Source organism: Anomaloglossus baeobatrachus, chromosome 12 (genome assembly GCF_048569485.1).
Source record: "Anomaloglossus baeobatrachus isolate aAnoBae1 chromosome 12, aAnoBae1.hap1, whole genome shotgun sequence".
Taxonomy (NCBI): domain Eukaryota; kingdom Metazoa; phylum Chordata; class Amphibia; order Anura; family Aromobatidae; genus Anomaloglossus; species Anomaloglossus baeobatrachus.
The window spans coordinates 45,688,130-45,713,576 of NC_134364.1; the positions used below are offsets into that span (position 1 = coordinate 45,688,130).

A 25,447-nucleotide genomic window follows, 5' to 3' on the forward strand; every position below is an offset into this window, starting at 1 on the left:
AACGCTGGTGTGAAACTGCAATTGGCACATGCAGATAGGCATCTCTGATGTCGATGGATGCCAGGAAATCCCCTTGGGTCATTGAGGCAATGACTGACCGCAGAGATTCCATACGAATAAGCCGCACCTGAACATGCTTGTTGAGAAGCTTGAGATCCAGGATGGGCCAGAAGGAACCTTCCTTTTTGGGGACTAGGAAGATTTGAGTAGAAACCTCTGAACCGTTCCCGGGTGGGAACCGGTACAATTACTCCGTTGGCCTTCAAGGATGCCACAACCTGAGAGAAGGCGGCGGCCTTGGAACAGAGGGGAGTTGACAGAAAAAATCTGTTTGGCGGGCTGGAAGAGAATTCTATCCTGTAGCCGTGGGAGATGACATCCCACACCTACTGATCGGAGACGTGTTGAAATCACGCGTCGCCAAAGTGGGAGAGCCTGCCACCGACTAAGGACGTTGCTGGCGCGGACAGATAGTCACGAGGAGGCTGCCTTAGTGGCAGCAGCTCCTGCGGTCTTCTGTGGACGCGCCAGTTGGATTTTTGGTCCTTGGCTGAGTTAGTGGACGAGGCCGAGGGCTTTGAGGACGACCAGTTGGAGGAACGAAACCTCGACTGGTTCCTACCCTGGACAGGTTTCCTGGTTTTGGTTTGTGGCATGGAAGTACTCTTCCCGCCAGTAGCTTCCTTAATAATTTCATCCAGTTGTTCACCGAATAGCCTGGTCCCAGCAAAAGGGAGCCCAGCAAGGTACTTCTTTGAAGAAGCATCTGCCTTCCACTCTCGAAGCCACAAGATCCTGCGGATAGCGAGGGAATTAGCCGGAGCCACCGCAGTGCGGTGAGAGGGCTGCAGCATGGCAGACATGGCATAGGATGAAAAAGCGGAAGCTTGGGAAGTTAAGGCAACCATCTCGGGCATAGATTCCCTGGCGAGGGAATGCATCTCCTCTAGAGAAGCAGAGATGGCTTTGAGAGCCCACACTGCTGCAAAAGATGGGGAGAACGAGGCCCCTGCCGCCTCATATACAGATTTGGCCAGAAGGTCAACCTGACGGTCAGTGGAATCCTTAAGAGAGGTGCCATCAGCCACTGATACCACGGTCCGGGCTGAAAGTCTAGACACCGGGGGGTCTACCTTTGGTGAATGAGCCCACTCCTTGACCACCTCAGGTGGAAAGGGAAAACGGTCATCAGAACCACGCTTTGGGAAGCGTTTGTCAGGACAGGCCCTGGGTTTGGTCACAGCGGCTTGAAAACTGGAGTGGTTAAAGAACACTCTTTGTCCTCTTAGGCAAGGTAAACTGGTGCTTTTCTGCCAGAGAGGGTTGCTCCTCTGATACTGGCGGATTGAGATCCAGTACAGAATTAATGGACGCAATCAAATCGCTAACATCTGAGTCATTTTCGGACAGATCAATGGGGCACATGGAGGTAGCATCCGAGCCCCCTGTAAAGGCATCCTCCTCGTCCTGCGAGTCAGCCTCTGAAACAGAGCCGCGGGCGAGGAAGGGGAGGAAGCCCTACGTCTCCTCTTAGGAGGACGGGGCCTGGGACCAGATGAAGAATCCTCTGTGAGCTCCGCTGAGAGAGCCCTAGCAGCAGAGGCACCCTGTGAAGGGGGCTGATGCATGTTCAGCAAAGTCCGGGACAGCTGTTCCATGGAGTCGGCAAAAGACTGGGAGATAGACCTGGTTAAGGATTCTACCCAAGCCGGGGGTTCAGCCGCAGGAGCAGCCTGAGAGACCACTGGGGGTGAGACTCCACGCTGAGGCACCGCCAGGTTAGAGCAGGCATCACAATGTGGAAATGTGCTCGGATCAGGCAGCACGAGCTTACATGCAGTGCATACTGAATATAGCTTTGGAGCCTTGCTCCTCGTGTGAGACATGCTGCTGAAGTAGGGGCTCTGCTAGAGTGACCCCCAGAGAGTATATACAGAGGCCCACAACCAAAGGTTGTGGCTTACCAGACCGCTGGAGCGGTGTTGTGTGCCGTCCAGATCCCAAAGCCCGGACCCCCAAGCACCTCAGCAGGGATGCTGCAGCCAGTGATGATCGCAGAGAAAAACGCTGATAAAATGGCGCCGGAGCGAGGAGAGGGGGCGGGGCCAACTCTGAGAGCGGGATCTGGAGGGCCAAAGAGATTTACAGGGGAGGAGACACGTACTCAGAGAGGAGTGTCTCTCCCCTGTGCAAATCGGCCGCTGGGCGGAGCCGCACTGTCCCTCTGCATGAATGACATGCGAGGGCAGTGAAAACGAAAGTAGGCCTCCGGCGACGCCGGGGCCTAAATTTGAGCTGTGCGGCCGGCGCGCAGGCACCATCGGCGCGGTTCTCAGGCGAAAGCCAGAGAACCGGCCGGAAATGTTAGAAAACTCACTCAGCACACTCTCCCACCATAATAAAATACAGGGACCCCCAGAATATAAACGTCTCAGGTACTTAGCTTGCTGAGACGCAGGGCCAGGTCCCTGGGGATGAGTGCTCCGTCCAGCAGGATCCTGAAGGGCTGCGGATGGAGACCGGTCTCCTGCAAGCATGGAGAACCGTGCTGGCTCCCACTTCAAGCCAGAGCCCGAGGGATGATGAAGGAGCGCGGCATGTAAGGCTCCAGCCTTGTAATCAACCTTAACAGCACCGCCGACACAGTGGGGTGAGAAGGGACATGCCGGGGGTCCAGACTTGGACCCGCTTTTCTTCAAACTCTTTCCAAAAATGAAAAATCAGATGAGAATGCATGTGTGGATGTATGTCTCCTGAACACAAAGCAATGAACTGGCTAGATCTGGTTTCTCCAGGGGGTGTATATGCTCAGAGGGAGGAGCTACACTTTTGAGTGTAGTACTTTGTGTGTCCTCCGGAGGCAGAAGCTAAACACCCATGGTCTGGGTCTCCCATAGGAACGATAAAGAAAATATGATCGGTACTTGTGGTACACACACTTAAAAGGGAACCAATCACCAGGATTTTCGTATATAACCTAAAGCCAGTGCTATACTGGCACTATCAGGCTGATTCTATACATACCTGTAGTGGTAGCTCGGATGTTTAGGTTTTGAAATCCAAAAAAGTAAAGTTAATAAAATTAGCTGCTTGTTGAGTGACAGTTGCACTGGAGCAGATCATATATTCATAGTTATCCCCTCCCTCTATACATTATCTGCTCCATTGCAACTGCCACTCAACAAGCAGCTAATTTTATTAACTTTACTTTTTTGGATTTCAAAACCTATACATCTGAGCTGCCCAATACAGGTATGTATAGAATCAGCCTGATACTGCCAGTATAGCACTGGCTTTAGCTTATATACAAAAATCCTGGTGACTGGTTCCCTTTTAAGACTAAAAGGTGGCTTTACACACTGCAACATCGCAAACGACATCGCTGTAATGTCACCGGTTTTGTGACGTAATAGCGACCTCCCCAGCGACATTGCAGTGTGTGAAACACATCAGCGACCTGGTCCCCGCTGTGAAGTTGCTGATCGCTACAAATCGTTCAGGACCATTCTTTGGCCCTTTGTTTCCCGCTGTGCAGCATGATCGCTAGAAAGTCTCAGTGTGTAAAGGGGACTTAAATGTGCAGGCAGCAGGAGCCGGCTTCTGCGGACACTGGTAACCACGGTAAACATCGGGTAACCAAAAAGCCCTGTCCTTGGTTACCCGATATTTACCTTCGTTACCAGCCTCCGCCGCTCTCACTGTCAGTGCCGGCTCCTGCTCCTTGCACGTGTAGCAGAGTACACATCGGGTAATTAACCCCATGTGTGCTGTAACTAGGAGAGCAGGGAGCCAGCGCTAAGCAGTGTGCGCTGCTCCCTGCACGTGTAGCTACAGCACACATCGGGTAATTAACCCGATGTGTGCTGTAACTAGGAAAGCAGGGAGCCAGCGGTAAGCAGTGTGCGCTGCTCCCTGCACGTGTAGCTACAGCACACATCGGGTAATTAACCCGATGTGTACTGTAGCTAGGAGAGCAGGGAGCCAGCGCTAAGCAGTGTGCGCTGCTCCCTGCTCTGTGCACGTGTAGCTGCGTGCGCTGGTAACCAAGGTAAATATCGGGTTGGTTACCCGATATTTACCTTAGTTACCAAGCGCAGCATCGCTTCAGTGCATCGCTGGGGGCTGGTCACTGGTTGCTGGTGACAGCTCACCAGCAACCCGTGTAGCGATGCTCCAGCGATCCCTGCCAGGTCAGGTTGCTGGTGGGATCGCTGGAGCGTCTGACTGTGTGACCTCTCACCAGCAACCTCCTAGCAACTTACCAGCGATCCCTATCAGGTTGTATCGTTGTTGGGATCGCTGGTAAGTTGTTTAGCGTAAAGGGGCCTTAAAGGGTTGTCCCATAATCAAATTATCACCTAACAGCAAAATAGGTGATGCATAGATGATTAGGGGTCCACCTCTGGGACAAATCTAAAAGTAGAGACGTCCGGCTCAATGAACAGATGCTTCATTTCTTGAAAATTTCATACATGGGACATCAGATATCACAAATGATATCTGATATTACATTACATGTATGAAATTTTCAAGTTATAAGGAAGAATGTGTTCATAGAGCCGGACGTCTCTACTTTTATATTTGCTTTAATTCAGGCAATGCCTGAGCTCTGAACAGGAGGTGGTCAGCAGTGATGGTGAGCTGGACTTTCTCTATCCACTGCTGAGACCCCTGATGACAATAATGGGGGTCCCAGATCCTCCTGTTAGTAAGCAGCAGCGGTCATCCATGCACTGCCGCTACATTCAAAGTGTACAGGACTGATTGAGATATCTAAGCTTATATTCCCCCATCATTCACATAGATTTAAAGCTGCACTCTCCACCTCCGCTCCATTGTTTATGGGACTGACAGGTCTAGTACGCTGGCGGCGCTGTACTTTGCAGTCCCACACACAAGGGATAGTGGAGGCTGAGCATGTGCACCTCTGCTCCATTCATTGGTTACAGGACTGCCAGAAATAACAGAGCTCTGTATTTGGCTTTCTCCAGCAGTTCCTTTAGACAATAAATGTTGCTGAGGGCGAGCATACTCTAATCCACTCCGCTTGAGTTGGGCTCTGAAGAGAGTGCTTCCTAGAATCAGTCAGTGCCAGTGGTCGGACCCCCAGCGATCACTAAGTTATCCCCCATCACACTTACAATTTGGGGAATAATCCCTTAAAAAGGGAACCTGTCACCAGTTTTATGGCCTATAAGCTGCGGCCATCACCACCGGGCTCTTATATACAGCATTCTAACATGCTGTATATAAGAGCCCAGGCCGCTGTGACAACATAAAAAACCTCAGTGCTGGCGCATGTGTATGACGTGGACGCATCATGCACACAGGCTTCAGAAGACTGAGGAGCAAGATGGCCGAGAGAGGAGGCGCCGATCCCGGAGAACAGCGCCGCCCACCACAGCGACCGGTTTAGGTGAGTATTATAAAGTGTTTTTTACGTTCTACACAGCGGCCTGGTCTCTTATATACAGTATTCTAACATGCTGTATATAAGAGCCCGGTGGTGGCCATAAAACTGGTGACAGGTTCCCTTTAAAAGGTGCCTATTGACGTTAACAATTATTCGGCCGACTCCTACATACACATGAATGCTAAGCTCATCTGAACCTTCATGTTTTTGGTGGTCAGAGGGTTGATTCATCTGGCAATAGTTTATCTTCCCAGACAACAATAGGATTAAACTTAATGTTATTTCCATCTCCAGGATCCTATCCCAATATGACGTAAATGTAATAATAATATTAGCAAATACCTCCAATTAGAAATGTAGAAATGTTCTCCTGATATAACCATGTCTTACCTCACTTGAAGGGTATTGTAGCTTGGGTATCTATGTTACGACCACGAGCAACTAACTCACTGAGTGGTCGTAACCATGGATACCTAAGCTGCAATTCCCTGCACATGAGGTTAGAGACATGTCTGATCAGGAGAACTATACTACATTTCTAATTGGAGGTATTTGCTATTATTATTATTACAATAAACATAGGAGAACAACGGAGTTTTAAGGTGAAAAGTTTAAAATACAATTTTATTAGAACAAAATATTAAAAAATAAGTACAATTTGCATTTCCATGTGACAACAATAAATACATATAAAAATAGAAGTTAATTATATAAATGAGGTAGTACGGTGGGGAGGCAAACGGTGGTAACTGGATATACACTCTTATCCCTAGATAACCTATAAGTAATCACTGGGTAAAGAGTTTTACCGCCATCAAGGAAAAGTTAAAAGTAATGGGATATACCTAAGGCGCCAGTGCACACAGCCAGCCGGTGGGATAGGAGCTCCGCGTGGAGGACCCGACGTATGTTTCGCAAAGGATTATGGTCGCTTATTCATGGTTGTGTCTAAATGTGTCTGCATATATGTTGGATATAGTGACGATCATGTGATCGTCACTATGGATACAAAAAGGTCTTGCAGACACATTTAGACACACTTACCCATGAATAAGCGACCATAATCCTTTGCGAAACGTACGTCGTTGTCCTCCTATGTTTATATGAATTGTGGAGTGGTATGGGTCCAACACCCTTTATTATATTGTGGTTGGCTCTGCATTGTTGTTAATGTGCCGCAGGTTCTCTTTTCTAGTATTATTATTATTACACCTACTAAATATTGGGATAGGATCTTGGAGATGGACATACCCCTTTAATCCTTTCCTTCCCTGACATCATCTGTCAGGCAGTTACTATACACGTTAGGTGGATGACCAGTCCTGCCAAAATCATTGCATTTGCTGACTTGAAGTTCTCCCATACACAATCGATGTAAGACTAGAGCTGAATTCAGAGGAAAGTTCTAATCTCAAAGATGGCCATAATAACTTAGTACAAATATACCAAGATGCAATTTGAAGTCCACCGAATACAAAAGGTGTGAACTAAAGAAAGGTAATTGCTAAACTCCAAAATGTCTGATGACAATATAGAAAGGCAGCGCTGCTGCTGATATCTTCAGTGCAATCATACGAGTCTGTACGTACCTCTATCTCTGATGCAGACATATACACAGCCAGCGTTATTAGCGACAACACCAGAATGATGTACGGGAAGGAATAATCTTAAAAAGAAAGAACAAGTTAGATGATAAATGACAATGGAAGATCCCTTTATACGTAAGAAACATGAGCAGAAGTGGCTGACGCGAGAACTGAATGAACAATGCCGAATTATGTGACTCATATTCCCGCCACACACGTAGAAAGTATTGTGCTGTTCTCTCCCACAAGAAGCGCTGCGGTGTAATATGTATGAATATGGCTATATCATTGACAATAGTCGTCATCACATGAGAGGGCTCCTATTAATAGCGCAGTGTAGAAAAGGCGAGTACAGGTGTCACAGGATTATACTGCCATCTCATGTCATAACATACACTGCTATAACCCAGACCTTCCTCTAAAGAAGGCGCCTAAGATAATAAATATCCTTCATTAAGCAAATAAACATTAAAAGGGAACCTGGCACCGGATTTGCGGCCTATAAGCTGCGGCAACCACCAGTGGGCTCTTATATACGGCATTCTAAGATGCTGTATATAAGAGACTAGGCCACTGTGTAGAATGAAGGGAATTTTGTTACTTACCGTAAATTCCTTTTCTTCTAGCTCTTATTGGGAGACCCAGACGATTGGGTATAGCTACTGCCCTCCGGAGGCCACACAAAGCACTACACTAAAAAGTGCAAGGCCCCTCCCCTTCTGGCTATACCCCCCCGTGGTATCACGGGTTCTCCAGTTTTAGTGCCAAAGCAAGAAGGAGGAAGCCAATAACTGGTTTAAACAAATTAACTCCGAATAACGTCGGAGAACTGAAAAACCGTTCAACATGAACAACATGTGTACCCGCAATACAACAAAAAAATCCCGAAGGACAACAGGGCGGGTGCTGGGTCTCCCAATAAGAGCTAGAAGAAAAGGAATTTACGGTAAGTAACAAAATTCCCTTCTTCTTCAGCGCTCTATTGGGAGACCCAGACGATTGGGACGTCCAAAAGCTGTCCCTGGGTGGGTAAAGAGATACCTCATGTTAGAGCTGCAAAACAGCCCTCCCCTATGGGGATGTCACTGCCGCCTGCAGGACTCTTCTACCTAAGCTGGCATCCGCCGAAGCATAGGTATGCACCTGATAATGTTTGGTGAAAGTGTGCAGACTCGACCAGGTAGCTGCCTGGCACACCTGTTGAGCCGAAGCCTGGTGTCGTAATGCCCAGGACGCACCCACGGCTCTGGTTGAGTGGGCTTTTAGCCCTGAAGGAACCGGAAGCCCCGCAGAACGGTAGGCCTCTAGAATTGGTACTTTGATCCATCGAGCCAGGGTGGCTTTAGAAGCCTGCAACCCCTTGCGCGGACCAGCGACAAGGACAAAAAGTGCATCGGAACGGCGCATGGGCGCCGTGCGGGAAATGTAGATTCTGAGTGCTCTCACCAGATCCAGCAAACGTAAGTCCTTTTCATACCGGTGAACCGGATGAGGACAAAAGGAAGGCAAGGATATATCCTGATTAAGATGAAACGAGGAGACGACCTTAGGGAGAAACTCCGGAATGGGGCGCAGCACTACCTTGTCCTGGTGGAACACCAGGAAGGGAGCCTTGGATGACAGAGCTGCCAGCTCCGACACTCGCCGAAGCGATGTGATCGCAACAAGAAACGCCACTTTCTGTGACAGGCGAGAAAAGGAAACTTCCTTCAGAGGCTCGAAAGGCGGCTTCTGGAGAGCAACTAGAACCCTGTTCAGATCCCATGGATCTAACGGCCGCTTGTACGGGGGCACAATATGACAGACCCCCTGCAGGAACGTGCGCACCTTAGGAAGACGTGCTAGACGCTTCTGAAAAAACACGGATAGTGCCGATACTTGCCCTTTAAGGGAGCTGAGCGACAAGCCCTTTTCTAACCCCGATTGCAGGAAAGAAAGAAAAGTGGGCAATGCAAATGGCCAGGGAGACACTCCCTGAGCGGAACACCAGGATAAGAAAATCTTCCACGTTCTGTGGTAGATCTTAGCAGAAGTCGACTTTCTAGCCTGTCTCATTGTGGCTACAACTCCTTGGGATAATCCTGCAGACGCTAGGATCCAGGACTCAATGGCCACACAGTCAGGTTCAGGGCCGCAGAATTCTGATGGAAAAACGGCCCTTGGGACAGTAAGTCTGGTCGGTCTGGCAGTGACCACGGTCGACCGACCGTGAGATGCCACAGATCCGGATACCACGATCTCCTCGGCCAGTCTGGGGCGACGAGTATGACGCGGCTGCAATCGGATCTGATCTTGCGTAACACTCTGGGCAAGAGTGCCAGAGGTGGGAAGACGTATGGGAGCCGGAACTGCGACCAATCTTGAACTAATGCGTCTGCCGCCAGAGCTCTTTGATCGCGCGACCTCGCCATGAATGCCGGGACCTTGTTGTTGTGCCGGGACGCCATTAGGTCGACGTCCGGCACTCCCCATCGGCGACAGATTTCCTGAAACACGTCCGGGTGAAGGGACCACTCCCCTGCGTCCATGCCCTGGCGACTGAGGAAGTCTGCTTCCCAATTTTCTACGCCTGGGATGTGAACCGCGGATATGGTGGATGCTGTGTCCTCCACCCACATTAGAATGCGCCGGACTTCTTGGAATGCTTGCCGACTGCGCGTCCCTCCTTGGTGGTTGATGTATGCCACCGCTGTGGAGTTGTCCGACTGGATTCGGATCTGCTTTCCTTCCAGCCACTGTTGGAAGGCCAGTAGGGCAAGATACACTGCCCTGATTTCCAGAACATTGATCTGAAGGGTGGACTCCTGCGGAGTCCACGTCCCCTGGGCCCTGTGGTGGAGGAACACTGCTCCCCACCCTGACAGACTCGCATCTGTCGTGACCACTGCCCAGGATGGGGGCAGGAAGGATCTTCCCTGAGACAATGAGGTGGGAAGGAGCCACCATTGTAGAGAGTCCTTGGCCGTCTGGGAAAGAGAGACTTTCCTGTCCAGGGACGTTGACTTCCCGTCCCATTGGCGGATAATGTCCCATTGAAGTGGGCGCAGATGAAACTGCGCAAAGGGAACTGCTTCCATGGCTGCCACCATCTTCCCGAGGAAGTGCATGAGGCGCCGTAAGGGGTGCGACTGGCCTTGAAGGAGGGATTGCACCCCTGTCTGTAGGGACCGCTGCTTGTTCAGCGGAAGCTTCACTCTCGCTGCTCGAGTATGAAACTCCATGCCAAGATACGTTAGCGACTGTGACGGTGACAGATTCGACTTTGGAAAGTTGATGATCCATCCGAACGTCTGTAGAGTCTCCAGCGTAGCATGTAGACTGAGTTGGCATGCCTCTTGAGAGGGTGCCTTGACAAGTAGATCGTCTAGGTAAGGGATCACCGAGTGTCCCTGAGAGTGCAAGACTGCTACCACCGCCGCCATGACCTTGGTGAAGACCCGGGGGACTGTCGCCAGACCGAATGGCAGAGCTACGAACTGAAGATGGTCGTTTCCTATCACAAAACGTAGAAAACGTTGATGTTCTGTAGCAATTGGCACGTGGAGATAAGCATCTTTGATGTCTATTGAGGCAAGGAAGTCTCCTTGAGACATTGAGGCAACGACAGAGCGGAGGGTTTCCATCCGGAACCGTCTGGCGTGCACATGTTTGTTGAGCAGCTTTAGATCCAGAACAGGACGGAACGAGCCGTCCTTTTTTGGAACCACAAAGAGATTGGAGTAAAACCCTCGCCCTTGTTCCTGAGGCGGTACAGGAACCACTACTCCTTCCGCTCTTAGGGAGTCCACCGCCTGCAGCAGGGCATCTGCTCGGTCTGGATGTGGGGAGGTTCTGAAGAACCGAGCTGGAGGACGAGAACTGAACTCGATTCTGTACCCGCGAGACAAAATGTTTGTCACCCACCGGTCTTTGACCTGTGACATCCAAATGTCGGAAAAGCGGGAGAGCCTGCCCCCGACCGGAGATGCGGAGGGGGGGGGCTGGAAGTCATGAGGTAGCCGCTTTGGAAGCGGTTCCTCCATTTGCTTTCTTGGGGCGTGCGTGAGCCCGCCAGGAATCTGAGACTCTTTGCGTCCTCTGAGTCCCTTTGGACGAGGAGAATTGTGTCTTGCCCGAACCTCGAACGGACTGAAACCTCTGCTGCCATTTTTTCTGCTGAGGTTTGCTTGATCTGGGCTGGGGTAAGGAAGAGTCTTTACCCTTGGACTGTTTAATGATGTCAGCCAATGGCTCGCCAAACAGTCTATCTCTAGATAAAGGCAAGCTGGTTAAACATTTTTTGGAACCAGCATCTGCTTTCCAGTCCTTTAACCACAAGGCTCTGCGCAAAACTACCGAATTGGCGGACGCCATTGAGGTGCGGCTGGTAGATTCTAGGACCGCATTGATAGCGTAAGACGCAAACGCAGACATCTGCGAGGTAAGGGACGCCACTTGCGGCACCGCTGGATGTATGATAGCATCCACTTTTGCCAAACCAGCTGAAATAGCTTGGAGTGCCCATACGGCTGCGAATGCTGGAGCAAACGACGCGCCGATAGCTTCATAGACAGATTTTAACCAAAGGTCCATCTGTCTGTCATTGGCATCCTTAAGTGAAGCGCCATCCTCCACTGCAACTATGGATCTAGCTGCAAGTTTGGAAATCGGGGGGTCTACTTTTGGACACTGGGTCCAGCGCTTGACCACATCAGGGGGGAAAGGAAAACGTGTATCCTTAGAACGTTTAGAGAAACGCCTTTCTGGATGAGCGTCGTGTTTCTGGATTGACTCTCTGAAGTCAGAGTGATCCAAGAAAGCACTCAATTTACGCTTGGGATAGAGGAAACGAAACTTCTCCTGCTCTGCAGCTGCCTCCTCTGCAGAAGGAGCTGGGGGAGAAATATCCAACAGTCTATTGATGGCTGAGATAAGCTCGTTTACCATGGCGTCCCCATCCGGGGTATCCAGATTGAGAGGGGTTCCAGGATAAGACTCCTGATCACTCTCTTCAGACGCATCACAGGGCGACTGATTGCGCTGAGACCCTGAGCAGTGTGATGACGTTGAGGGTCTTTCCCAGCGAGCTCGCTTAGGGTGGCTGGGGCTATCATCTGAGTCATAATACTCAGCCTGGGAAGCCGGGGACCCCCTTGCAGTCTGGATTAATTCCAACTGAGGGGGATTAGAGGACAGAGACCTCGCCGTGTCCATAGACTGAGCCCCAGTCATGGATTGCAAAGTTTCAAGGATTTTTGCCATAGTCACAGACATTCCATCAGCAAAAACTGCAAAGTCTGTCCCTGACACCGGGGCAGGACTTACAAGCGTCTCAGCCTGGGTCACTACCCCTCCGGACTCCGGCTGGCGAAGCAGCACCGGATCTGAGCATTGCACACAATGGGGGTCTTTGGAACCTGCTGGTAGAGCAGCCCCACATGCAGCACACGCAGTGTACACAGCCCTAGCCTTGGCAGCCTTGCGTTTTGTGGATGACATGTTGCTGCCTCCTCAGAGCGATCTGGGGTATCCAGCCAGGAAGCGACCTCACAGTGCAAAAAATAAATAAATATATATATCTGGTGACACAGTACACCAATACACACTGAGGCACTAGAGGGGCCAGCTGAAATGCCGCTTACCGCCCGCTTAAGAGCGGGTGTGTGGTCGCCAAAAGCCCCCTAGTCCAGGTCTCCCAGAGCCTTGCGTCCTTCCTCCAGCCAGACTGCATGTAATGGCTGCCGGCGTCCTGGGAGAGGAGGGGGGGCGGGCCCTGGGCGTTCCTGACTAAGAGCGGGAAGCCTGCTTCCCTCTGTGCCTAGTGAGAGGGCTGGAGCATGTAAATCAGGCTCCAGCCCTCGTCGCTGCTGCGAAACAGCGTCTCTCCCCTACCCTGATTGACAGGGTGGGGGCGGGAACGAAGCGGAGCTAGGCCGCAAAAGCCGGGGACTGGATTTATAAACGCCGCCGCCGTAAAAGCGCGGTCGGCGTGTCCCCGGCGCACTACAAGTCACAGCAGCGCCGCCGGTCCAGTGGGGGTCGGCGCTGCGTTCCCACAACACAAAAGTCCCCCAGTAAACTGCAGGAACACCAACTCAATCGTTACGGTCCCCGGCGCACTACAACACCCAGCCAGCCCGGAGTGTGTCTGTGCCTGCCGGGGACACAGAGTACCTGTATGATGCAGGGCCTTGTCCCTGATTGTACTCCTGCTCCGTATCCATCAGGTGCTATGGGTCTGTGGATGGAGCCCGGCGTCAGAGCTTAGAGGCCGGCAGGATCCCACTTCCACAGAGCCCTACAAGGGGATGTGGAAGGAAAACAGCATGTGGGGCTCCAGCCCCTGTACCAGCAATAGGTACCTCAACCTTACAACACCATCCACGGGTGAGAAGGGAGCATGCTGGGGGCCCTATATGGGCCCTCTTTTCTTCCATCCGAAATAGTCAGCAGCTACTGCTGACTAAAATCTGTGGAGCCATGCGTGGATGTCTGACCTCCTTCGCACAAAGCTTGAAAACTGGAGAACCCGTGATACCACGGGGGGGTATAGCCAGAAGGGGAGGGGCCTTGCACTTTTTAGTGTAGTGCTTTGTGTGGCCTCCGGAGGGCAGTAGCTATACCCAATCGTCTGGGTCTCCCAATAGAGCGCTGAAGAAATAAACACTTTATAATACTTACCTAAACCGGTCGCTGCGGCTCAGATGGCAGTCTTCATCCTCCGGTCCCGGCGCAGTCTCTTTCGGCCATCTTTGTCGCCCCCTCTGTTGTCCTTTTTAAGCCGCGGTGCATGACGGGTCCGACGTCATACACACTCACCAGTATTCAGGTCCTGAGCAGGGCAGCTCAAAGGACCGGCGAGTGTGTATGACGAGCCGTGTCATGCACACAGACTTCAGAAGGAGGACGAAGATGACCAAACAAGGAGGCGCCGGCACTGGAGGACGAAGACGCCCATCTGAGCCACATCCACCGCAGCGACCGGTTTAGGTGAGTATAAGGCTATGTGCGCACGTTGCGTAAATACATGCAGTTACGCTGCGCTTTGTAGCGCAGCGTAACTGCATGCGTCCTGCGTCCCCTGCACAGTCTATGGAGATTGTGCAGGGGCCGTGCGCACGTGGCGTTTTAGAGCGCAGCGCTTCGGCTACTGCCGAAGCGCTGCGTAAAAAGAAGTGACATGTCACTTCTTACGTGCGCTTTGCCGGCAGCTCCTGCTCTGTCTATGGCAGGAGCTGCAGGCAGAGCGCATGGAATCGGCTTCACTACGGACATTTCTGCAGCGATTTAAAGCGCACGAAGGGAATTTTGTTTACTTACCGTAAATTCCTTTTCTTCTAGCTCCTATTGGGAGACCCAGACAATTGGGTGTATAGCTTCTGCCTCCGGAGGCCACACAAAGTATTACACTTTAAAAAGTGTAACCCCTCCCCTCCGCCTATACACCCCCCCGTGCATCACGGGCTCCTCAGTTTTGGTGCAAAAGCAGGAAGGAGGACACTTATAAATTGGTCTAAGGTAAATTCAATCCGAAGGATGTTCGGAGAACTGAAAACCATGAACCAAGAACAATTCAACATGAACAACATGTGTACACAAAAGAACAACAGCCCGAAGGGAACAGGGGCGGGTGCTGGGTCTCCCAATAGGAGCTAGAAGAAAAGGAATTTACGGTAAGTAAACAAAATTCCCTTCTTCTTTGTCGCTCCATTGGGAGACCCAGACAATTGGGACGTCCAAAAGCAGTCCATGGGTGGGTAAAAGAATACCTCGGTAAAAGAGCCGAAAAACGGCCCCTTCCTACAGGTGGGCAACCGCCGCCTGAAGGACTCGCCTACCTAGGCTGGCATCTGCCGAAGCGTAGGTATGCACCTGATAGTGTTTCGTGAAAGTGTGCAGACTCGACCAGGTAGCCGCCTGACACACCTGCTGAGCCGTAGCCTGGTGCCGCAATGCCCAGGACGCACCCACGGCTCTGGTAGAATGGGCTTTCAGCCCTGAAGGAACCGGAAGCCCAGAAGAACGGTAGGCTTCAAGAATCGGTTCCTTGATCCACCGAGCCAAGGTTGACTTGAAAGCCTGCGACCCTTTACGCTGGCCAGCGACAAGGACAAAGAGCGCATCCGAGCGGCGCAGGGGCGCCGTACGAGAAATGTAGAGTCTAAGTGCTCTCACCAGATCTAACAAGTGCAAATCCTTTTCACATTGGTGAACTGGATGAGGGCAAAAAGAAGGTAAGGAGATATCCTGATTGAGATGAAAAGGGGATACCACCTTAGGGAGAAATTCCGGGACCGGACGCAGAACCACCTTGTCCTGGTGAAACACCAGGAAGGGGGCTTTGCATGACAGTGCAGCTAGCTCAGACACTCTCCGAAGTGATGTGACTGCCACTAGGAAGACCACCTTCTGCGAAAGGCGTGAAAGAGAAATCTCTCATTGGCTCGAAAGGTGGTTTCTGAAGAGCCGTTAGCACCCTGTTCAGATCCCAGGGTTCTAGCGGACGCTTGTAAGGAGGGACTATGTGGCAAACCCCCTGCAGGAACGTGCGTACCTGCGGAAGCCTGGCTAGACGCTTTTGAAAAAACACAGAGAGCGCCGAGACTTGTCCCTTAAGAGAGCCGAGAGACAAACCCTTTTCCATTCCGGATTGAAGGAAGGACAGAAAAGTGGGCAAGGCAAATGGCCAGGGAGTAAAACCCTGATCAGAGCACCAGGATAAGAAGATCCTCCACGTCCTGTGGTAGATCTTGGCGGACGTTGGTTTCCTGGCCTGTCTCATAGTGGCAATGACCTCTTGAGATAATCCTGAAGACGCTAGGATCCAGGACTCAATGGCCACACAGTCAGGTTGAGGGCCGCAGAATTCAGATGGAAAAATGGCCCTTGAGACAGTAAGTCTGGACGGTCTGGTAGTGCCCACGGCTGACCCACCGTGAGATGCCACAGATCCGGGTACCACGACCTCCTCGGCCAGTCTGGGGCGATGAGGATGGCGCGGCGGCAGTCGGACCTGATCTTGCGTAATACTCTGGGCAGCAGTGCCAGAGGAGGAAATGCATAAGGCAGCCGAAACTGCGACCAATCCTGAACTAATGCGTCTGCCGCCAGAGCTCTGTGATCTTGAGACCGTGCCATGAATGCCGGGACCTTGTTGTTGTGCCGGGACGCCATTAGGTCGACGTCCGGCTTCCCCCAGCGGCAACAGATCTCTTGAAACACGTCCGGGTGAAGAGACCATTCCCCTGCGTCCATGCCCTGGCGACTGAGAAAGTCTGCTTCCCAGTTTTCTACGCCCGGGATGTGAACTGCGGAGATGGTGGAGGCTGTGGCTTCCACCCACAGCAGAATCCGCCGAACTTCCTGGAAGGCTTGCCGACTGCGTGTGCCGCCTTGGTGGTTGATGTATGCTACCGCCGTGGCGTTGTCCGACTGAATTCGGATCTGCCTGCCTTCCAGCCACGGCTGGAACGCCTTTAGGGCTAGATAAACTGCCCTTATCTCCAGAACATTGATCTGAAGGGAGGACTCTGGCTGAGTCCAGGTACCCTGAGCCCTGTGGTGGAGGAAGACCGCTCCCCACCCTGACAGACTCGCGTCCGTCGTGACCACAGCCCAGGATGGGGGCAGGAATGATTTCCCCTTCGACAAAGAAGTGGGAAGAAGCCACCACTGAAGGGAGGCCTTGGTTGCCCGAGAAAGGGAGACGTTCCTGTCGAGGGACGTCGACTTCCTGTCCCATTTGCGGAGAATGTCCCATTGAAGTGGACGCAGATGAAACTGCGCAAATGGAACTGCCTCCATTGCTGCCACCATCTTCCCTAGGAAGTGCATGAGGCGCCTCAAGGGGTGCGACTGGGCTCGAAGGAGAGATTGCACCCCTGTCCGTAGTGAACGCTGTTTGTCCAGCGGAAGTTTCACTATCGCTGAGAGAGTATGAAACTCCATCCCGAGATAAGTCAGCGATTGGGTCGGTGTCAATTTTGACTTTGGGAAATTGATGATCCACCCGAATCTCTGGAGAGTCTCCAGAGCAATGTTCAGGCTGTGTTGGCATGCCACCCGAGAGGGGGCCTTGACAAGGAGATCGTCTAAGTAAGGGATCACCGAGTGTCCCTGAGAGTGTAGGACTGCTACCACTGTTGCCATGACCTTGGTGAAGACCCGTGGGGCTGTCGCCAGGCCGAAAGGCAGTGCCACGAACTGAAGGTGTTCGTCCCCGATGGCGAAACGCAGGAAGCGCTGATGCTCTGGTGCAATCGGCACGTGGAGATAAGCATCCCTGATGTCGATTGATGCTAGGAAGTCTCCTTGGGACATCGAGGCGATGACGGAGCGGAGAGATTCCATCCGGAACCGCCTGGTGTTCACGTGTCTGTTGAGCAGTTTGAGGTCCAGAACGGGACGGAAAGATCCGTCCTTTTTTGGCACCACAAACAAGTTGAAGTAAAAACCATGACCCCATTGCTGAAGGGGAAACAGGGATCACCACTCCTTCTGCCTTCAGAGTGCTCATCGCCTGAAGAAGAGCATCGGCTCGCTCGGGGGGCGGAGATGTTCTGAAGAAACGAGTCGGAGGACGAGAGCGGAACTCTATCCTGTAACCGTGAGACAGAATGTCTCTCACCCATCGGTCTTGGACATGTGGCAACCAGGCGTCGCAAAAGCGGGAGAGCCTGCCACCGACCGAGGATGCGGTTTGGGGAGGCCGAAAGTCATGAGGAGGCCGCTTTGGGAGCGGTTCCTCCGGCGGTCTTTTTAGGACGTGACTTAGACCGCCATGAATCAGAGTTCCTCTGACCCTTCTGTGGCCTGTTGGACGAGGAGAATTGAGAACTGGCTGAGGGCCGAAAGGACCGAAACCTCGCTTGAATTTTTCGTTGCTGAGATCTCTTTGGTTTGGGCTGGGGTAAGGACGAGTCCTTTCCCTTGGATTGTTTAATGATTTCATCCAATTGCTCGCCAAACAGGCGGTCGCCAGAAAATGGCAAACCGGTTAAGAACTTTTTGGAAGCAGAGTCTGCCTTCCATTCACGTAGCCACATGGCCCTGCGGACTGCCACCGAATTGGCGGATGCTACCGCCGTACGGCTCGCAGAGTCCAGGACAGCATTCATGGCGTAGGACGCAAACGCCGACGTCTGAGAGGTTAAGGACACAACCTGCGGAGTAGAGGCACGTGTGACTGCATTAATCTCAGACAGACAAGCTGAGATAGCTTGGAGCGCCCACACGGCTGCAAAGGCCGGGGCAAAAGACGCGCCTATGGCTTCATAGATGGATTTCATCAGGAGCTCTATCTGCCTGTCAGTGGCATCCTTGAGTGATGCACACTCTGCCACTGCAACTACGGATCTAGCCGCCAGTCTAGAGATTGGAGGATCCACCTTGGGACACTGAGCCCAACCCTTGACTACGTCAGAGGGGAAGGGATAACGTGTGTCATTAAGGCGCTTAGTAAAGCGCTTATCTGGAAAAGCTCGGTGTTTCTGGACTGTATCTCTGAAGTCGGAGTGATCAAGAAACGCACTCCGTGTACGTTTGGGAAACCTAAAATGGAATTTCTCCTGCTGAGAAGCTGACTCCTCAATCTGAGGAGTTGGAGGAGAAAGATCCAACACCTTATTGATGGACGCTATAAGGTCGTTTACTATGGCGTCCCCTTCAGGTGTATCAAGGTTGAGAGCGGCGTCAGAATCAGAGCCCTGATCTGCTACCTCCGCTTCATCCTCCATAGAGTCCTCATGCTGAGACCCTGAACAGTGTGATGAAGTCGAGGGACGCTCCCAGCGAGCCCGCTTAGCCGGTCTGGGACTGTGGTCCGTGTCGGAGTCCTCACCGTGGGACCTATGAGTCGCCCCAGGAGCACTTTGCTGCGCCGACCGAGGGGGGTCTGAGGGAACTGATTGAACAGTGCCCGGGGCCTGTGTTACAGGTCTGGACTGCAAAGCTTCTAGTATTTTAGCAGACCATTTATCCATAGACTCAGAAAGTTTGTCAGCGAATACTGCAAACTCTGTCCCTGTCACCTGGACAGTGGAAGCAGGTGGTTCCACCTGGGCCGGGGGTCCCACCAGTGTCAGAGGCTCCGGCTGAGTGAGTGTCACAGGGGCCGAGCATTGCACACAATGAAGGTAGGTGGAACCTGCAGGTAGCATAGCCGCACATGAGGTACAGGTTGCAAAGTAAGCCTATGCCTTGGCACCCTTGCTTTTTGCGGACGACATGCTGTTGTCTCCTCTTAGAGCAATCAGAGAGGGTATATAGCCAAAGCAATAGTGCGGCCGTACAGAGTAATGTATACAATATAAGCATATAAATATACACTTCGGCACCCAGGGGGGCCAGCACCTAGTAACAGGTGCGGCTTACCGACCGCCCTCAGCGGTTGTGTGACCACCAGATTCCCTGCCTGGGCCTCCCAGAGCTGTGTCTCTGAAGTCCTCCAGCGTCAGAAGTGCTGATAGGAATGGCTGCCAGCGTTCTGAGAGGAGGAGGGAGCCGTGGGCGTGCCTTAGAAAGTGCGGGAATCTGGTGCCCCACGGTGCTCAGTGAGGGGGGAGGAGGATACTAAGTATGCTCCAGCCCTCAGCGCTGACGTCCAGTGCAGCGTCCCGCCCTTACCCCTGACTGGCAGGCCCGGGTGCGGGAATATGCGGTACTAGGCCGCAAAAGCCGGGGACTAAAGTTATAAGCGCGGCCGGCAAACAAGCGCGGTCAGCGCGGTAGTCCCGGCGCACAAACACACCCAGCAGCTGCTGCAGCGTCCGTTACACAGGCGCTCTATGCGCCGTCCCCAAGGGGACACAGAGTACCTCAGAGTAGCAGGGCCTTGTCCCTGACGATACCCGGTCTCCTGTCCAGCAGATTCCCCCAGGGGCTGCGGAGGGAGCACGGTCCCAGTGCCTGGTGACCGGTTAGGATCCCACTTCACCCAGAGCCCCTAAGGGATGGGGAAGGAAAACAGCATGTGGCTCCAGCCTGTGTACCCGCAATGGGTACCTCAACCTTAACAGCACCGCCGACTCAGAGTGGGGTGAGAAGGGAGCATGCCGGGGGCCCTGTTATGGGCCCTCTTTTCTTCCATCCGATATAGTCAGCAGCTGCTGCTGACTAAATTGTGGAGCTTGCGTGCATGTGTGCCTCCTTCACACAAAGCATAAAAACTGAGGAGCCCGTGATGCACGGGGGGGTGTATAGGCAGAGGGGAGGGGTTTACACTTTTAAGTGTAATACTTTGTGTGGCCTCCGGAGGCAGAAGCTATACACCCAATTGTCTGGGTCTCCCAATGGAGCGACAAAGAAATGTGATCTTCAGATCGCTGCAGAAATTTCTGCAGTGAACTGTACGCAACGTGCGCACATAGCCTTAAAGTGTTTTTTTATGTTCTACACAGCGGCCTGGGCTCTTATATACAACATTCTAACATGGTGTATATAAGAGCCCGGTGGTGGTGGCCGCAGCTTATAGGCCGAAAAAACGGTGACAGATTTCCTTTAAATCTATGTAAATGAGGCTGCAAGTGCACCAAGGGCAGGCTAAATCAGAGCTAGTATGCGGATCCTCAACCGTATTCCCACTTTACAGTTACCTCCATGGGTTTAATAGATATCTGATCATTGACAGTACAGAATAGCTATCGTCAGCGCTTAAAGGGAATCTGTCAGCAGATTTTTGCTATGTAATCTAAAGGCTGCTTTACACCAGACAATCTATCGTGCGATAGATCGTCGGGGTCACGGTTTTTGTGACGCACATCCGGCATCGCTGGCGATGCCGGCCTGTGTGACACCTCCTAGCGACGCAGTATCGCTCACAAATCGTGAGTCGGGTACTGCTCGCTAGGTTCCATAATATCGTTTAATTTAGTTGTTCATCGTTTCCGGGGTAGCACACACCGCTCCGTGTGACACCCCGGGAACGATGAACAGCAGCTCACCTGCGTCACGCGGCCGCCGCCGGCTATGTGAAGGAAGGAGGTGGGCAGGATGTTTACGTCCCGCTCATCTCCGCCCCTCCGCTTCCATTGGCCGGCGGCTGTGTGACGTCGCTGTGACGCCGAACGTCCCTCCCACTCCAGGAAGTGGACGTTCGCCGCCCACAGCGAGGTCGCACGAGAGGTAAGTACATGTGACGGGGGTTACCGACTTTGTGCGCCACGGGCAGCGATTTGCCCGTGACGCAAAAAGGACGGGGGCAGGTACGATCGATCGTGAAATTGCACAATCGGTCGTAGCGTGTAAAGCCCCCTTAAGAGCACAATGATGTAGGGGCATCCAGTTATGTCAATTACTGAGCTGTGTGTTGCTTTTTTCATACAGTGTTTTATCAGCAGAAGATTATCACTACAGGACTAGGTGTCTCGTGCCTCCTGGTCAAACTCCGTCCCCAGCACTGATTGGCAGCTATGTGTACATTGTATATTGACAGCTGCCAATCAGGGATATGGACGGGGCTATATGCAGTTCAGCTTTTTGAGTACTGCAACATTTACAGCAGTGAAAACAGGGATTCTATCAAAACTGCACCTAGCAACCCAGTAAGTGACACATACCTGGAATCAGTATCTCTGCACCTATATCATGCAGCTCTCAGGTTACATAGCAAAAACCTGCTGACTGATTCCCTTTAAAGGGTTATTCCGAGGGCTGCAGCAGAAAAGAAAAATGTATTACAACTGCTGCACCCAGTAAACTACACATCACTGGAATCAGGGTCTCTGTCCCTATACTGTCCTGTTGTCAGGTTACATAGCAAAAACCTGCTGACAGATTCCCTTTATCAAGAGTTCAATTGAGTCCATGGGGTCATACTAGGCAGAAAAAGTGATGCACCAGAGGGGAAATGGGTCACCAACGATTTAATTTACATAAAGAGTCAAAGTTGGGGAATTCTGCAGCTTTCTACTTTTGATAAGACTGGGATAATTAGAGGACAGTTGCCTACACTCAGTCACTGTCACATGATTAATTTTCTGGTTCAGAAAGATTGGGAGGGGTCCCCTATACCAGGAGCGCCTCGTAATGCTTTGGATAGGCGAGACCTGTTATTGGTTGGAAACCTCTTTCATACATATTTTATAGGAATTGCGTTCAGGAAGAGCTACTAAAAATGAAGGCAGGGATTGAGATAGCCGCAGCTTCCATGTCCGCCCATCAGCAGGGATAGACCGAGCGGCTGCTGCTCCATTTTTGTTGGAGAGAAAGCAAGAATGTGAATTCCTTTTATCTGTCCTGCTTTATTTTATGACTATCTGTACTACCCGACTTCGCCCGGGTTAATAACTGCTGTTAAAAAAAAGTAGGATTTTTGTGTACTCACCGTAAAATCTCTTTCTCTGAGTCTTCATTGGGGGACACAGGACCATGGGACACAGGACCATGGGTTATGCTGCTGTCACTAGGAGGCTGACACTAAGTAAACATAAAAAAGTTAGCTCCTCCCTAGCAGCATACACCCCGAGCCGGAGGCGGGCTCAGATCAGTTGGTGCACAAGCAGTAGGAGGAGTACCAGAATCACCATACATAAACACAAGTTGTAACTAAAACAATGCAGCCGTGCAAACAAGAGGTCTATGAACATAAGACCACTGAAAAAATAGCCGGCAAATGCAATTGAATCAACCAAAAAACCAAGCAGGGTGGGTGCTGTGTCCCCCAATGAAGACTCAGAGAAAGAGATTTTACGGTGAGTACACAAAAATCCTACTTTCTCTATCGTTTCATTGGGGGACACAGGACCATGGGACGTCCAAAAGCAGTCCCTGGGTGGGAATACCGAAAAACCCGCAGAGGAAGAAAAACAACAACCTCCCTCGGCGGGCTTGCACTATAATTGAATGCTGCCACCCTATTACAGGTGTGCAACTGCTGCCTGCAAGACCTTTCTCCCAAAAATAGCATCTGCCGATGCTTGGGTGTGAACCTGGTAGAACCTAATAAAGGTGTGCAGGCTAGACCAGGTGGCGGCCTTGCAGACCTGGTCGGCCGACGCCTGATGCCTAATCGCCCAAGAGGCTCCCACTGCGCGGGTAGAGTGCGCCTTTACCCCCCGCGGCGGAGACTTGTCCCGAATCCGATAGGCCTCTGATATGGCGGAACGGATCCATCTGGCAATTGTGGCCTTGGATGCCGATTCACCCTTCTTGGGACCAGAAGGGAGAACAAACAGACCATCTGACTTACGGAACGGCGCGGTTCTGGAGACATAAATTCTAAGTGCATGCACTAGGTCCAGGGTGTGCAAGGACCTCTCCAAGCTGTGAGAGGGGCCAGGACAGAAGGACGATTTCCTCGTTAAGATGGAACGGGGAGACCACCTTTGGGAGAAAAGCGGGATCTGGCCGGAGAACCGCTTTGTCCTGGTGAAAAATCAAAAAGGGGGAACGACAAGAGAGAGCTGCCAGCTCTGACGTCCTGCGAATAGAAGTGATGGCAACAAGAAACACCACCTTCCATGACAGGTGAGAAAGGGAAGATTCTCGCAAGGGCTCGAATGGGGAGCCCTGAAGTGACCCTAGGACTAGATTAAGGTCCCACGGTTCTAGAGGCCGCCGGTACGGCGGTGCCAGGTGGGCAACTCCCTGGATGAAGGTCTTAACCTGTGAACGAGCGGCCAGTGGCTTCTGAAACAGGATTGATAACGCCGATATCTGGCCCTTTAGCGTTGCGAGCGAGAGACCCGCATCTAGGCCTGACTGCAAGAATGCCAATAGGGAAGGAAGGGAGAAGGCGAGAGGAGAAGAAATATTCTGCTCTTCACACCACCTGAAGAAAACCTTCCACGTGCGGTGGTAAATCTTTGATGAAGATGGCTTCCTGACGCTAATCATTGTCGGAATCACTCTTGAGGAAAAACCAGCCTTAGCTAGAACCCAGGATTCAATGGCCAGGCCGTCAAATTTAGGACCTGTGAGTTCTGATGGAAGAGAGGTCCCTGCTGCAGGAGATCTGGACGGTCTGGAAGGCGCCACGGAGCGTCTGCGAGGAGCTGAGTTAGTTCCGCGAACCATGCTCGCCTGGGCCAGTCCGGAGCCACTAGGATGACCGGTATCCCTTCCGCCTTGATCTTCTTGAGGACCCTCGGAATTAGAGGGAGCGGAGGGAAGATGTACGGGAGACTGAACTGGCTCCATGACAGGGTGAGGGCGTCGACTCCTAAAGCCAAGCGGTCGCGGCACCGTGCTACAAAGTGCGGAACCTGACGGTTGAACCGGGAGGCCATTAGGTCCACGTCCGGAACTCCCCATCTGTCGCAGATCTGGTTGAAGACTTCCCGGTTGAGGGACCATTCTCCGGAGGCGAGGCCTTCCCTGCTGAGGAAGTCCGCCGCCCAATTGTCCACGCCTAGGATGTGTACCGCTGAGATCAGGGAGTGATGACACTCGGCCCAGTGCAAGATCTTCTTGACTTCTCGCATCGCCCCGACACTTCTTGTGCCGCCTTGGTGGTTGATGTACGCCACCGCCGTCGCATTGTCCGACTGGATCCTGACCGGGCAACCCTGTACGAGGTGCCGAAACTGCTGCAAGGCTAGCCGGATGGCTCTCATCTCCAAAATGTTGATCTGGAGGCAACTCTCTCTCGGTGACCATCGGCCCTGCGCTGTGTGATGTTGAAACACTGCTCCCCAGCCCTGGAGACTGGCGTCGGTGGTCACTATCTTCCAGTGGAGCGGGAGGAAAGACCTCCCTGATGCGAGGTTGCGCTGATTGAGCCACCAACGGAGGGAGTGGCGGGTCTCCGGCGAGAGATGAAACCTGCGGTCCAGAGAAAAGGGAGATCTGTCCCACTTCTTCAGCAAGGCCAGCTGGAGGGGTCGGAGATGGAACTGTGCAAAGGGTACCGCTTCCATCGCCGCCACCATACGACCGAGGACTCGCATGCCGAACCTGATGGACACTTGGCGCTGACGCCGGAGAGCGCGGAGTCCTCGTTGTAGGGAGGAGATCTTCTCCTGTGTGAGGAAAACTCGCCCTTGGATGGTATCAAATACCATGCCTAAAAAGGTGATCCGACGGGCCGGGATCAGAGAGGACTTCTTCCGATTTATCAGCCACCCTAACCGTGAAAGGGTGTCGATCGTGACCTGAACCCCAAGACGACAGTCCTCGAAGGAAGAGCCCTTTATCAACATATCGTCCAAGTACGGGATGACCATGACACCCCTGGCATGCAGGACGGACATGGCAGCAGCCATGATCTTCGTAAAGACCCTGGGTGCGGATGCGAGGCCGAAGGGAAGAGCCGTGAACTGGAAGTGATCTTCCGCTATCGCAAAGCGGAGGAACTGTTGGTGAGAGGTGGCTATCGGGACGTGAAGATAGGCGTCTTGAATATCCAGCGATGCCAGGAATTCGCCTACCTCCATGGACGCGATGACGGACCGGAGTGACTCCATTCGAAACGGCCGAGGTCTCACCGACCTGTTCAGAAGCTTTAGGTCGAGGACGGGACGGACAGAGCCGT

General features: G+C 52.3%; 1 protein-coding gene across 1 annotated transcript in view; it reads right to left on the reverse strand.

Annotated features, from left to right (window-relative positions):
* Positions 1-25,447, reverse strand: part of JKAMP (JNK1/MAPK8 associated membrane protein) — a 43,334-nt gene that overhangs the window by 4,104 nt on the left and 13,783 nt on the right. Inside the window, exon 6 of the mRNA XM_075331172.1 lies at positions 7,003-7,079. Coding sequence (XP_075187287.1) covers positions 7,003-7,079 — 77 coding nt within the window. The remainder of the gene's footprint in view (positions 1-7,002; positions 7,080-25,447) is intronic.